The sequence below is a fragment of the Nannobrachium achirus genome (assembly GCF_963921795.1).
Source record: "Nannobrachium achirus genome assembly, chromosome: 13".
NCBI lineage: Eukaryota > Metazoa > Chordata > Actinopteri > Myctophiformes > Myctophidae > Nannobrachium > Nannobrachium achirus.
In genome coordinates, this window is record NC_137833.1 from 20,275,237 (window position 1) to 20,287,479 (window position 12,243).

At 43.5% G+C, this 12,243-nt stretch overlaps 1 protein-coding gene across 2 annotated transcripts in view; it reads right to left on the minus strand.

The window, feature by feature from the left end:
- The window catches only part of cdh23 (cadherin-related 23), a gene marked incomplete at both ends in the record, with an annotated part of 273,834 nt that overhangs the window by 15,179 nt on the left and 246,412 nt on the right, over positions 1 to 12,243 (minus strand). For both annotated transcript variants that reach the window (XM_080739709.1, XM_080739708.1), the window contains 9 exons: positions 1,313 to 1,576; positions 3,273 to 3,402; positions 4,448 to 4,561; positions 5,278 to 5,472; positions 5,926 to 6,137; positions 6,827 to 7,004; positions 8,570 to 8,692; positions 10,517 to 10,654; positions 11,756 to 11,925. In XM_080739709.1, coding sequence (XP_080595835.1) covers positions 1,313 to 1,576; positions 3,273 to 3,402; positions 4,448 to 4,561; positions 5,278 to 5,472; positions 5,926 to 6,137; positions 6,827 to 7,004; positions 8,570 to 8,692; positions 10,517 to 10,654; positions 11,756 to 11,925 — 1,524 coding nt within the window. The remainder of the gene's footprint in view (positions 1 to 1,312; positions 1,577 to 3,272; positions 3,403 to 4,447; positions 4,562 to 5,277; positions 5,473 to 5,925; positions 6,138 to 6,826; positions 7,005 to 8,569; positions 8,693 to 10,516; positions 10,655 to 11,755; positions 11,926 to 12,243) is intronic.

Below are 12,243 nucleotides of genomic sequence, written 5' to 3' on the forward strand. Positions count from 1 at the left end.
TAGCACCAGTGGTGGAAAGTACATTTTGAGGTCTTTGTACTTTACTGAAGCATTTCGAATTTCCAATACTTTTAGTTCCCATCTCGGATCCAAATATTCTAAAATCAAAATATTGTACTTTTACTCCACTACACTTATTTGAAAACTTAAGTCACTAGTTACTTTGTAGATTATTGCAAAACATGCATTTCGGCCACTTGAAGACAGCCGACCATACATAGAATGAGGGCCAAGGCTTTGGGGGGGCGGAGCAGAGGCGATGATTGACATAAGACAGACCATGAAAGTCTCTGAACTACAACTACTCAAGTCTTCATGTGGCCAGATTTTCAAAAGATTTTTATTCATTTGAAATGGGACATCCTGCTTAATCAGTACTTTTATTTTTGGTATTTAAGTACATTTTGATGCCAATTAAAGGCAGAGTGCAGTAACTACATTCCTGAATTTCACCCAAAAATTGGTTTAAAAGTGTTACAGCTTTTCAGCCAAATGAGATAAAGGCTTGAAATTGATATTACACTTGAGCTAATTGTTCATCCCCCAATATCATGAAGGCTAATTTGACCTTTGGGCGACACAAAAAAGTCGGTGTGTCCGAAAACGTAGTTACTGCACTCTGCCTTTGTAGGGCAGAATACTTTAGTACTTTTACTCAAGTACATTTTGACTTTAACTTGTAACAGAGTACTTCTACATTGCGGTATTGATACTTTTACTTAAGTAAAACATTTGAGTGATTTTTTCCACCACTGAGTAACACTTAGTTACATGTATAAATCAGGTGTTATATAATAACATATTAAAGTTTCTATACCATAATCATGAATGAACCAATATTGTTCATGTATCGTATAGTCAACCATGTGCTGCGATGTGTATCGTATCGCTGTTGACATGTATCCTTATTCCTTACACACCTAGTATTTACCGTACATGTGTAACTTTTGTTACATAAACACACGCACAGGGGAAGAAACAAAGTCTCTCTTTTACTCTCTACCCCTCTAGTCTGGGATCACTTCACTTTTCGGGGTTGTAACCTGTCTGGAGCGGAAACCACAACACGTCATGTTGTAGTACTCAAAGGACTACAATTTGCCGGAAAGATCAAACCTAAAACAAACCGAAACAAACGGAGGGAATCAAATCAAAGCGACGCCGCTTCTTCTAGTGGTTTCCGCGCTTTATGCGGAAACCAAACGGTCTGTTGTGAACGAACACCAGGCTTTCCCCCAGAAAGCCTGGTAGGTGAGGTTACTACCCCTCTATCTCTCTTCCTCTCTCTCTGCCTCTCCCTAAACAATGGTACCTGCAGTGTACTCGTCCTTGGTGAAGCGTGGAGGCTGGTCATTGATGTCTTCCAGGAGGATGCGGACTTCCTGCAGGGTGGGGTCATTGGCCGGGTCCAGGGCTCTGGCCCGCGATGCCCTCTGGCCCCTGGGAGGAGCCCAGTTCCTGTTGCTGGAGGCCTTGACCACGATGGAGTAGGCGGGGATCTCCTCGCGGTCCAGGTCCTTCTTGACCTTCAGCACGCCAGAGGGATTCAGGGCAAAGTTCCCCTCGCTGTTCCCTCCTGCAAGGAGAAAGTGGAGAGGATCCTGATAACCAACTTGCCCACCCACATATCGTCGTTGTCGGGTGGAAACCTTGTATGTCCAAATCCGTTCGTTTCGTATTTATCGTTTTAAAAATGATCTAAACTAGTGAAAATAGCTGATCTACAAGCACACAACGCGTTGTGAGCTTGTAGATCGTCCATTTTCAAATAACCTAGGTATAAAATAGGGCTAAAGTGGTTTATGTTTGTTTTATAATATTATAATTTATATCTGCAAAGTAACTAGTAAAGGTACAATATTTGGATCCGAGATTAGTAGTGGAGTAGAAGTAAAAGTATTGGAAATTGGAAAACGCTCAAGTACAAATACCTCAAAAGTGTACTTAAGTACAGTACTTGAGTAAATGTACTTAGTTTACAACACTGCAGACAGCAACGAACAGCAACAATCACAGTACTTGCACTCGCTGCTGGCGCACAAGTAGGCCATGTACTGTATGTCCACGAGTGCACTAGGCGCAAGTTGGCACCTCGACATAGTGCAGTCTAGTTATTGCCTGTTTTCCAGCATTGTGTTGCACGTTTGAAGGTACTGACATGTACGGATGGATGACTGTAGTAAAAACGGGATGGTACAATTCTGTTGTGTTTAAACCAGGATGTTTGACAGCCTGTGCCAGAATTGAACATGGAAGCTCATTTCTGATCTGCTGTTGATAGGCAATGCCAATTCCATATTAAATGGTTATTTCACAGAGGAATATAATTTTACCGCCCTGTAATAAGTCCAGCACCTTCCTTTTGCCTCTAACATTCTAGTGCCACTTGCCAAGATGGGGAAGTTTCATCTGACAGTATGATGTGGTCTCTGGTTGGTATACGTTGCGCTTCATTTAGAAATGATGAGAGAGATTAGTTAGATAAGAGTCAAATAATTTAGTGTGTGTGTGTGTGTGTGTGTGTGTGTGTGTGTGTGTGTGTGTGTGTGTGTGTGTGTGTGTGTGTGGTGTTCTTCCGTCTTCGTAGCTTCACTTCCTCAAGCCCATGAGTGAGGAAGTGGAGCTACAAAGATGGAAGATGATTTGACACATGCTGTGGCAGGACCACAACAAGCGACCGCAACACAGCAAAAGAAAGAAAGAAAAGAAGCAGGATGGAAATCATGGTCTGCACTCTGAAGTGAGGACTGCAGGAGCCAACCTATGAGACGTGGAAGCGCTCTGCCAAAGCCTTATGTGCCACAATTAAGGCACAAAGTGGATAAGTAATAGGTTACAGGTATGGTGTATACCAGTGGTTCTCAAACTTGGGGTTGGGACCCCAAGTTAGGTCCCCAAATTATTATTTTTTATTTTTTTTGGGGGGGGGGGGGGGGTCCGTTTACTCAACAGTAAACGGACCAACATAAAGTTTAAGTGTATACTAGGGTATCTGCCCATTTCTAAAGTGACAATTTAAGGACTTTTTAATACCTCTAAAATGACAAATTAAACATTGGCCAAATTGTCAAATATTAGAGGCAGAAATTGTGAAAATAGGTGATCTACGTACATGCTCACAACGATAGCACAATAGAACCGTGTTAAACAAAATGTAATGCCTCAACTCTTAGTGCTTGTCAGGGTGGGGTGGGGGGGGGGGGGTCCCCAGTTAAAATGTGTTTATTTTGGGGACATTTTGTAGATGTGCAACCATGAGAGAGAGCCCTCACCTGCTATGAAGTAATAGACCACAGCGTTGGAGCCTTCATCTGCATCCACAGCTCCAGTCACATTCCCCACAATGGTCCCTGGAAGGGAGTGTTCAAGCACTGACAGCACCTGGTACGACATACTGCCACGCTGAGGCAGGCACGCACGCACGCACGCACGCACGCACGCACGCACGCACGCACGCACGCACGCACGCACGCACGCACGCACGCACACACACACACACACACACACACACACACACACACAGACTGTGTCAGACTGAAGGAATGCATAAAAGATGCACACAAAGTGATGATATATATTTTCTGTCCGTTGGCCCTTATAGGAGGTGTACTTATCTGTGCAAAAATAAAGTATAAATGCCTCAAGAAATGGCAAGTCCTAATGTGTAGAATTGGTGTTTTCGTCCCAAGAAAGTGTGTTATCCAATACTAGAAACAAAAGGACAGGATAGCCCCAATACCAGAATTACACATGTATGGGAGTGTAAAAATGTAAGCATTGCAGAGGGTAATGTGGATAGACCAGCGCGTCTGTGGATGTGAGCTTCCCTCCGTTATAGAATATAAAGTACTGTACAGTATATGACAGATTATATCAGCAAAGCTTGCAGGCTTATCAAAGAACAAGGACTGTTTCAGATGCCGCCACTTGGAGAATGGATTGGTAGCTACAGAGGCAGCAGGCTGCTTCCCCCAGACAATCAGGTTCATGAACAAGCGGGAAAGGAAGAAGAACAATAACAAGCTTCGAAAATGCTAATCCCCCTCATCTACCCGTCTGCCTGTGTGTAGAGACGGCTACACCCCCACCCCCCACCACACACAAAGGAAATACCATGCACACTAGTGGCCCCTTACATTTCAAGACTGCACACAAACATGATAATATGCATTGCACACGGTTCAGTGCTCAGGATTTTGCAGTGTACCCAGTCAACACGAATAATGAAGAAACAAAGGAAATCGAAGTTGTTGATGTTCCGGATATGAACCCACTGCTTTGTGGTTAAGTTGTCAGGGCCAAAACATTTTGAATTCATCACATTTCCACTCACTATGGTGATATGCTGTATACAGGTGCATAATACAAGATAGAATAACTGGCCAATAGACAGGGTGCTTAGAGGAGGATAATCGTTGTTGTGACCATGGATCTTTTCTGTACTCACTGGAGGTTTATGGAAAACAGGCTCGTTGTCATCAATGTCCGTCAACGCCACTTGAAGGAGCTGAGTAGTCTCATAAGGCACTGGTTGGCCCAGGTCATAGGCCACAATGATAAGCTGAGGAACAGAGCACATGTGAATGCAGTGAATGGGTCCAATCCATGTCAATCAGATTGTATGTGCGGAAGCAGGGATTGAACCCGAGTCTCCCACTAGCCAGACCAACACGGAACCTGTTGTGCCAATAGGGCTGAGCCTGATTGGCAGGCGTCATGGCTGTACTAACTATGGGGGCTACACAAGGTTCAATCCTACGGTTTCTGTATGAATGGCGTTTAAGAAAGATACACACACATACACATGTACATTCCCATGGCTCTCTAAAGGCCAGTCCACAACGTAACTCCTGGCAACTGCAACCAGTTGCAACTTGCACTTTGAAACCTGAACACGCTGATCGACGCATAGATGCGTTCGAGATGCGTAGTCAGCTCAATAACCCCAGCAAAGTCGGGCAAGCTGATAACCATAGTCATATTTTTGCTTGCATACTGTATATTTCAGCAATATTGCAATATCCCCGATGTAATTTTGAATAACTGAAATAGGACTACACCGCAATATGACATTTTTTAAATCGCCTAAGCATACACATACAAACACAAACCCAGACACACACATTTACTCATCCACACACACACACACACACACACACACACACACACACACACACACACACACACACACACACACACACACACACACACACACACACACACACACACACACACACACACACACACACACACACACACACAGCTTGGATTACTCACGCTGAGCAGGGCCTGTTTCTCTCGGTCCAGTTTGACAGCAGTGGTTATGACTCCCGTCAGGGCGTCGATGTGGAAGTTCTCCCAGCCTTTGTTCCCTGCTCCGGTCTGGAGGAAGGCGTAGCGCACTTCTCCATTCAGCCCTTCATCACCGTCTGTAGCAAACACCTCATACACCAGCAGGCCAGGGGGCTGCTCCTTAAATAGACAACAATAGGGCAAATATGTTGATGCATAAAAAAAGGATATTTAAGTAAGTAAACCTGTCTGTTATTCTGAAAGACGCAATCTCTAATACCAGACTGAAATATATAACATACAGTATTCTAAAAGATAACATCCAATTCAGTGAATGAATACAATGCATTTTTCAATGCATTTTTCTGCTCCTACATCTGGCTTTGTGTGTATGTAGTATGCACAGTATATAGGCCTATGTATGAACAGATATACGGATCTCAATGCATGGAGATAACTGACGTTATGGACAGAACAGCCCATTCAAGGAGATATGCATGTGTCTTGTTTCATACCATGTGAAGTGAGCACCGCTTACTACATTGCTATAGTATACATCATCATTTCTTATGAAAAAATTACCAAACACTCTATACATACACCTACTGTATATACAAACACACACACAGATACCTCCAAGATATGCATGATGGTTCCGTTGGTGGGTCGGATGAATGTAGGTCTGTTGTCGTTAACATCTATGACGGTGATGTGCAGGGTGGCCGTGCCCCACAGCGGAGGGCGTCCCTGGTCTGTAGCTACTATGGTCAGGTTAAAACTCTCAAAGGACTGAAGCAGACGCAGAGAACGAATCAGCCCTGTATCTGGATCCAGAGAGAAGGCATCTGCGCAGACACACAGGAGACATAAGACTGTAGGCACTGTATAAAACTGTGGTCAGGTCTAGATTAAAGCTTTAAAGCAGTGGTTTTCAACCCTTTCCATATCAAGGTCCGTTATGTATTCGGCATTTGAGCGGTGGACCCAAAACTTAAAATATGTTGTTATCGCTGGATACGATTTTGTCCACAATTCCATGCTGCATTGCTGTGGTACCATAGGAGACAAAACAGGCAAATGTTGATCAAAACAATAATAATAATTGCGTAGACTTCTTGTAAATTAAGTAAGTAAAACGAACCCTTAGGGTCCATTTTGTTTCATTTTACACTCAAGAGTTAAAGATCTATAAGGGTCCATTTGGTTTCATTTTACGCTCTCAAGAGTTAAAGATCTATAAGGGTCCATTTAGTTACCAACTCTCCCATAATTTAGCTGGGGACCACTTGTAACCCCCCTAAAGGACCAAGCTGGTGGTCCCCGGACCACTTGTTGAGAACCACTGATTTAAAGTATGAGGGCATCTTATTATGTAACGGGTTTACATCGTGCGTGCGTGCGTGCGTGCGTGTGTGCATTCATGTGTGTGTGTGTGTGTGTGTGTGTGTGTGTGTGTGTGTGTGTGTGTGTGTGTGTGTGTGTGTGTGTGTGTGTGTGTGTGTGTGTGTGTGTGTGTGTGTGCATGTTTTCCTACCTGCTCCGGGGCCCTGCATGCTGTAGACCAGCAGTCCGTTCTCACCCTCGTCCAGGTCGATGGCGGTCATCGTGATCACAGACGAGCCGCCGGGCTCGTTCTCAAACACACTGGTGCTGAACACTCTCTCTGAGAAACGCGGGCGGAAGTCGTTCACATCCAGCACTGTCACCAACACCTGACACACACACGCAGGCACGCACGCATGCACGCACAGCACACACACACACACACACACACACACACACACACACACACACACACACACACACACACACAAGTTCGTCACATTAACAGGACCGTCATCAACTCCTGAGTAGGGATGGGCCGATATGAACATTTCGTGTCACGATTGTTGTGACCAAAGAAATTGCAATTTACATTATTATCGCGATATAATCACAATATCCCCAATATCCCCAACATCCATTATCCTGGCCAAAAATTGCAGTTCTACAAGTTGCGACGCGTTGTGAGCTTGTAGATCGGCAATTTTTTGGCAAAGAGATTTGGTAGAGTGGAAAAAGACACCATCAAGTACATTATTTCCAGATCCGTTTTACCATTAGAGAGGGTTTAAATGGTACCGGATATGCAGCTTGGCAAATAAAAGGTGAACTGATCCCAGCGCCTGACGGAGGATAATTTCACAATAATTTAAATCTCCATTATAAATACCATTATTGTAAGTGTTTTTTTATAAAGATAAATGATAATAACGATTATCGTCCCATCCCAACTCCTGAGAGGCACACAGTTAACTCAAATGCATGTATATATTTTCATTTTGTGGGAGTATCACTGTAAAAACTGACCCACATATCCTGACTTCTACTGCGCAGAAAACAGATTTCTTTGAAGATTTCTACTAGCGCTGTGAGCTTGTAGATCGGCTATTTTTGGGCACGCAACACTGTTTTAAACATAAGGGTTCACGTAACGGGCAAGGCACATTTGGGATAACCGGCTTACATGCATCTCTGTTTCTCAATCATAAATGTTAGTTTCTAAACGAATGAGCACACTATTGTTAATAGCATTACCATGTAACCAGAATTTGTGCAGACCACAAAAAAATCATCACCCACCCACCAAATACTGGCACAACCCAGCAAGGTTTCTCAGAATCAGGAAGTGAATGTACATGCGGAGGTTGCAGACAGGATGTGACTTTCACATCATTATATCAATTCAAAGACACATTTCTTGGGAGCTTATTCAAAGTACAAACATAATATATTTCAACACGGTTGCCAACTACCCGCCCAAATAAAAAGATAAGATAAAAAGTATACTCATTGTACATTGTTGCTGAAACAATAGGCAGATAGAGGCAGAAACTTCTACTCTGCAAGTTTTAACTTTCTGTGTTTTTTTGTAAATGAATGCCCACACAAAAGCATCAAAAGTATTAGATCCACAAGCTCGAAACGCTGCGCGAAGCAACGTGTTTTGAGCTAGTCGATCTGCTACTTTGTATTTGAAACCAGAAAACTTGTTTCCACCCGACAGAGACAATAAATATACAAAAAAGACTGGACATTATATTACAACCTGTATTATAGTTTATGTATAGATGAGCTGTCTGAACTTAATAAAACCTTGAACTTGATAAGATCAAATAAAGTGTTTAAACTTTTTACAAATAAGGGACCCCACTGTATGCAAATATACAGAGACCAACACTCCGAAGGAGTGGGGACCAAAGTATACGTAATTATCACTAAGTGATGAGTAGGATACCTGTACTGAGTTCTCCCGTCTGTTGTTGTTGGGGCTTCCCCCAGGGTTGTCCCTGGCAACGGCCGTCAGTGTGTAGTGGTCCTTGGTCTCTCTGTCCAGCGGGGACAGGATGTAGATGTCTCCCTGACGCACAGGAGCAAGGATCATTAGGAAGGAACAACTGAAAGCCAGGTATTGTGTGTGTGGTACATGGCACAATATCAAAGAAGAACACACACGTTGCGGTGGCACACTATCAAAGGGTGTACCGCATGAATAAAGATGAGATTTGTGCGTGTGTGTGTGTGTGTGTGTGCGTGCGTGACTGCGTGTGTGTGTGAAGAAAATGGGGATATAGGAGTCAAATATTTATATTGTACTTTGTACAAAACTATGTGAACTGATGGTGAACTGTAAAAGATACCTCACACTGTGAAGTCCTGAGTGTCAGTTATAACAATGGTGGAAGAGACACAATCTCTCTAAACAAATTCCAATTCCCATATCACAACACATGTATACATGCATGTTTGAAAAATATGCCTAAACTAGCAGAACAATGCGTGCGCGCGCGCGCGCGCGCACACACACACACACACACACACACACACACACACACACACACACACACACACACACACACACACACACACACACACACACACACACACACACACACACACTCTCTCTTGTTTGGACCTGCTCATCAATGTGGCTAACCACTTTAAAGCTGGCGTCCCTATTTTAGGCATGTCATTAGACAGAGAGTGAGAGAGACACAGAGACACAGAGAAACAGAGACACAGAGAGAGAGAGAGATATTGAAAAGTGGTTATGATTAGCTCCTTTTGAAACCACTCACTCCACGGCTATGCCGCTCCGAGATGTGGTTCCTACTCACTGCATGCCCAAATGAGGTTTCTCCGGGGTAGTTCGCCAGGTTATCAACCGCTCTTACCGTCAATGGTCCTATACCCGTCTCTTGCATCTCTACTTCTTTAGCGGCGGGGTAATCCAAGCGATTTGTTGAAACAATACTTTAAACACGCTCGTTTTGTCAACCCAGTCTGTGTTTTTTGTCAGCCTGTGGACATTTCTCGCTCCGACCGCTTGGTGGCTGCAACACAGATTAACACATAGGACACCATCCCCATCTAGTGGTTAGGATGTGGAGTGCCACCACTGACTGGCGCTTTATTCTGAAGAGCCCCGGAAGCTCCGTGCGTGTGCACGTGTGTGTGATCTGACGATTCTGTTTGTTTACAAACGGTCGCGAAACTAAAATCCTAACCGCGGCCGATCATCACGGCATAGTGTCGCCGTGAAAACGAGCGGATCTCGGCCTCCTCGGCGTTATTTGCACCTTATTCACAGATAAAGCCGTTTTTATGTTTCAGCTTAGAATAGGAATCAATGGAAAATGGAGGCTGAGTGATGCAGGCGGCCGAGTTGCATGATGGGATATGTAGTGTTATTGTTCACCAGCCGCTACAGTAGGTTCTGCTTACCTGGTAACCATGGTAACCAGGTAAGACGTCCCCAGACGTCTCCCAGGTGAGTTGGCGAGCTTCCCAGCTTACCTTTTAAGACTCCAGTAGACGTTTTAGGCTAAATTTAGCAGTCAATGTGTTAATGGCGAGTCACGTGACTGCTTCCGTAACATTTCACTGGGAAAACATGGAGCTGGCTGACAAAATGAGCGTGTTTAAAGTATTGTTTCAACACAGCGCTTGAATTACCCTTTCCGCTAAAAAAGTAGAGATGCAAGAGACGGGTATGGGACCATTGCTTTTTGGATACAGTGCTTAGTGACGGTAAGAGTGGTTGATAACCTGGCGAACTACACCGGAGAAACCTCATTTGGGCATGCAGTGAGTAGGAACCACATCTCGGAGCGGCATAGCCGTGGAGTGAGTGGTTCCAAAAGGAGCTAGGTTATGATATGAGTGGGCACGCAGGTCAACTCACAGTGGAGGGAGTGATACCAAACTTTCCTTCCCCGTCTACCAAGCTGTACTCAATGACAGAGAAAAGCCCAGAGTCTGCATCTGTGGCACTGACTTGTATTATGATAGTGCCTAGATCCACATCTTCAAACACAGGTTTCTGCAAAACACAAAGTAAATACATGCATGGATATTGTTATTTTCAGTTTAAGGTTATGGGTATAGTACTGTATGTTCTAGTCATGTATCAGAAGTGAAATCCAGAATCTGTATTCACCGTATAAAGAATAAAATGTGATTTTAAAATCAAAATGTATTCATATATATTTATTTATTCATACGTTATATTATATTAACATGCTCTAGTAAGTAGAGCATGTTAATATAATATAACTTATATTTGTTGCTCTCTATTGAGACGTTTAGATCTCGTGTCTGGTTTGACACGACCTTTGACACAAGCCGGTTTCTGGTTTGACACAAATTTCTCCCCTGAGCAAGCAGATAGGCTTTTTTTGGCTCAGATTCAGATTCAGATTACTTTATTAACCATTGTGTAATACACATAGGAATTTGCTTTGGCATACTACATTTTTGCATTCAACAGAACGCAACACACGTAGTCACCACAGCAGCCATGGGCGGCGCTATTTTGGAGAACCTGCGAGCAGGTTCAAGAGTGTTTGCTCAGTGGTTAAAATGTCTTGTAACTAAAAAGTTGTAAAAAGCAGAGCAGGGATTGGATGAAAACTAAAATGCAATAAAATACACATAAAGGTAGCCTTACTCTAAAATCGTTACTCTACAACAGTGGCTCTTAACCTATGAGTCGGGACCCCCAGGGGGGTCCCCAAATTATTTGGGGGGTTCCCCAAATGATTAGCTTAATGTGCAACATTTGTTTTCTCACTCAACAGTAAACAAACCAACATAAAGTCTAAGTGTACAGAGGGCATATGCACATTTCTAAAGTGACGATTTAAGGACGTTTTAATACCTCTAAAATGGCAAATTAAACATTGGCCAAATTGTCAAATATTAGAGGCAGAAATTGTGTGAAAATAGCCGATCTACATGCTCTGTGTAGATCTGCTATTTTCACAATAGAACCGTGTTATACAAAATGTTATGCCTCAACTCTTAGTGCTTGTAGGGTGGGGGGTGGGGGGGGGGTCCCCAGTTAAAATATGATTATTTTGGGGGCCGCGACCTGAAAAGGTTGAGAACCTCTGCTCTAAAACACCTCTGTCCGATACAATACCTGATATGAGGGCTGTGTAAAGATGGGGTTGTTGTCATTGACGTCCACTATGCGCAGGAACACAGGCAGCTCAGCGATCCTGGGAGGAGAGCCGTGGTCCCTGGCTCGCACTGTGAAGTTCAGCCACTGGACTTGTTCATAGTCCACAGTCCTGTTGGCCACGATCTTACCTGCATTAAAACACACACACAAAAATGTACAGCAATCTATAATGTTCCACCCTAACCATCACCATTGGTCATTTCTAATGAATTACTAAAGGTCTTTGCACACTGCTGCGTTTTTAGTTTTTAGTTTTGTTTTTGGCCGAATATCGGAAAACAAATTTCGGAGCACGTAAATAAATAAATCAACTTCATGTTATGTCAATCACGCCACTGGGTCCCTTGCTCTCTTTCTCTCTCCCCTCTCTCTCCTTGTATTGGCCTGAAAAACGTTATTGCCGATTTCGGATTTCCAAATCGCAACAAAAAAACACAGCAGTGTGC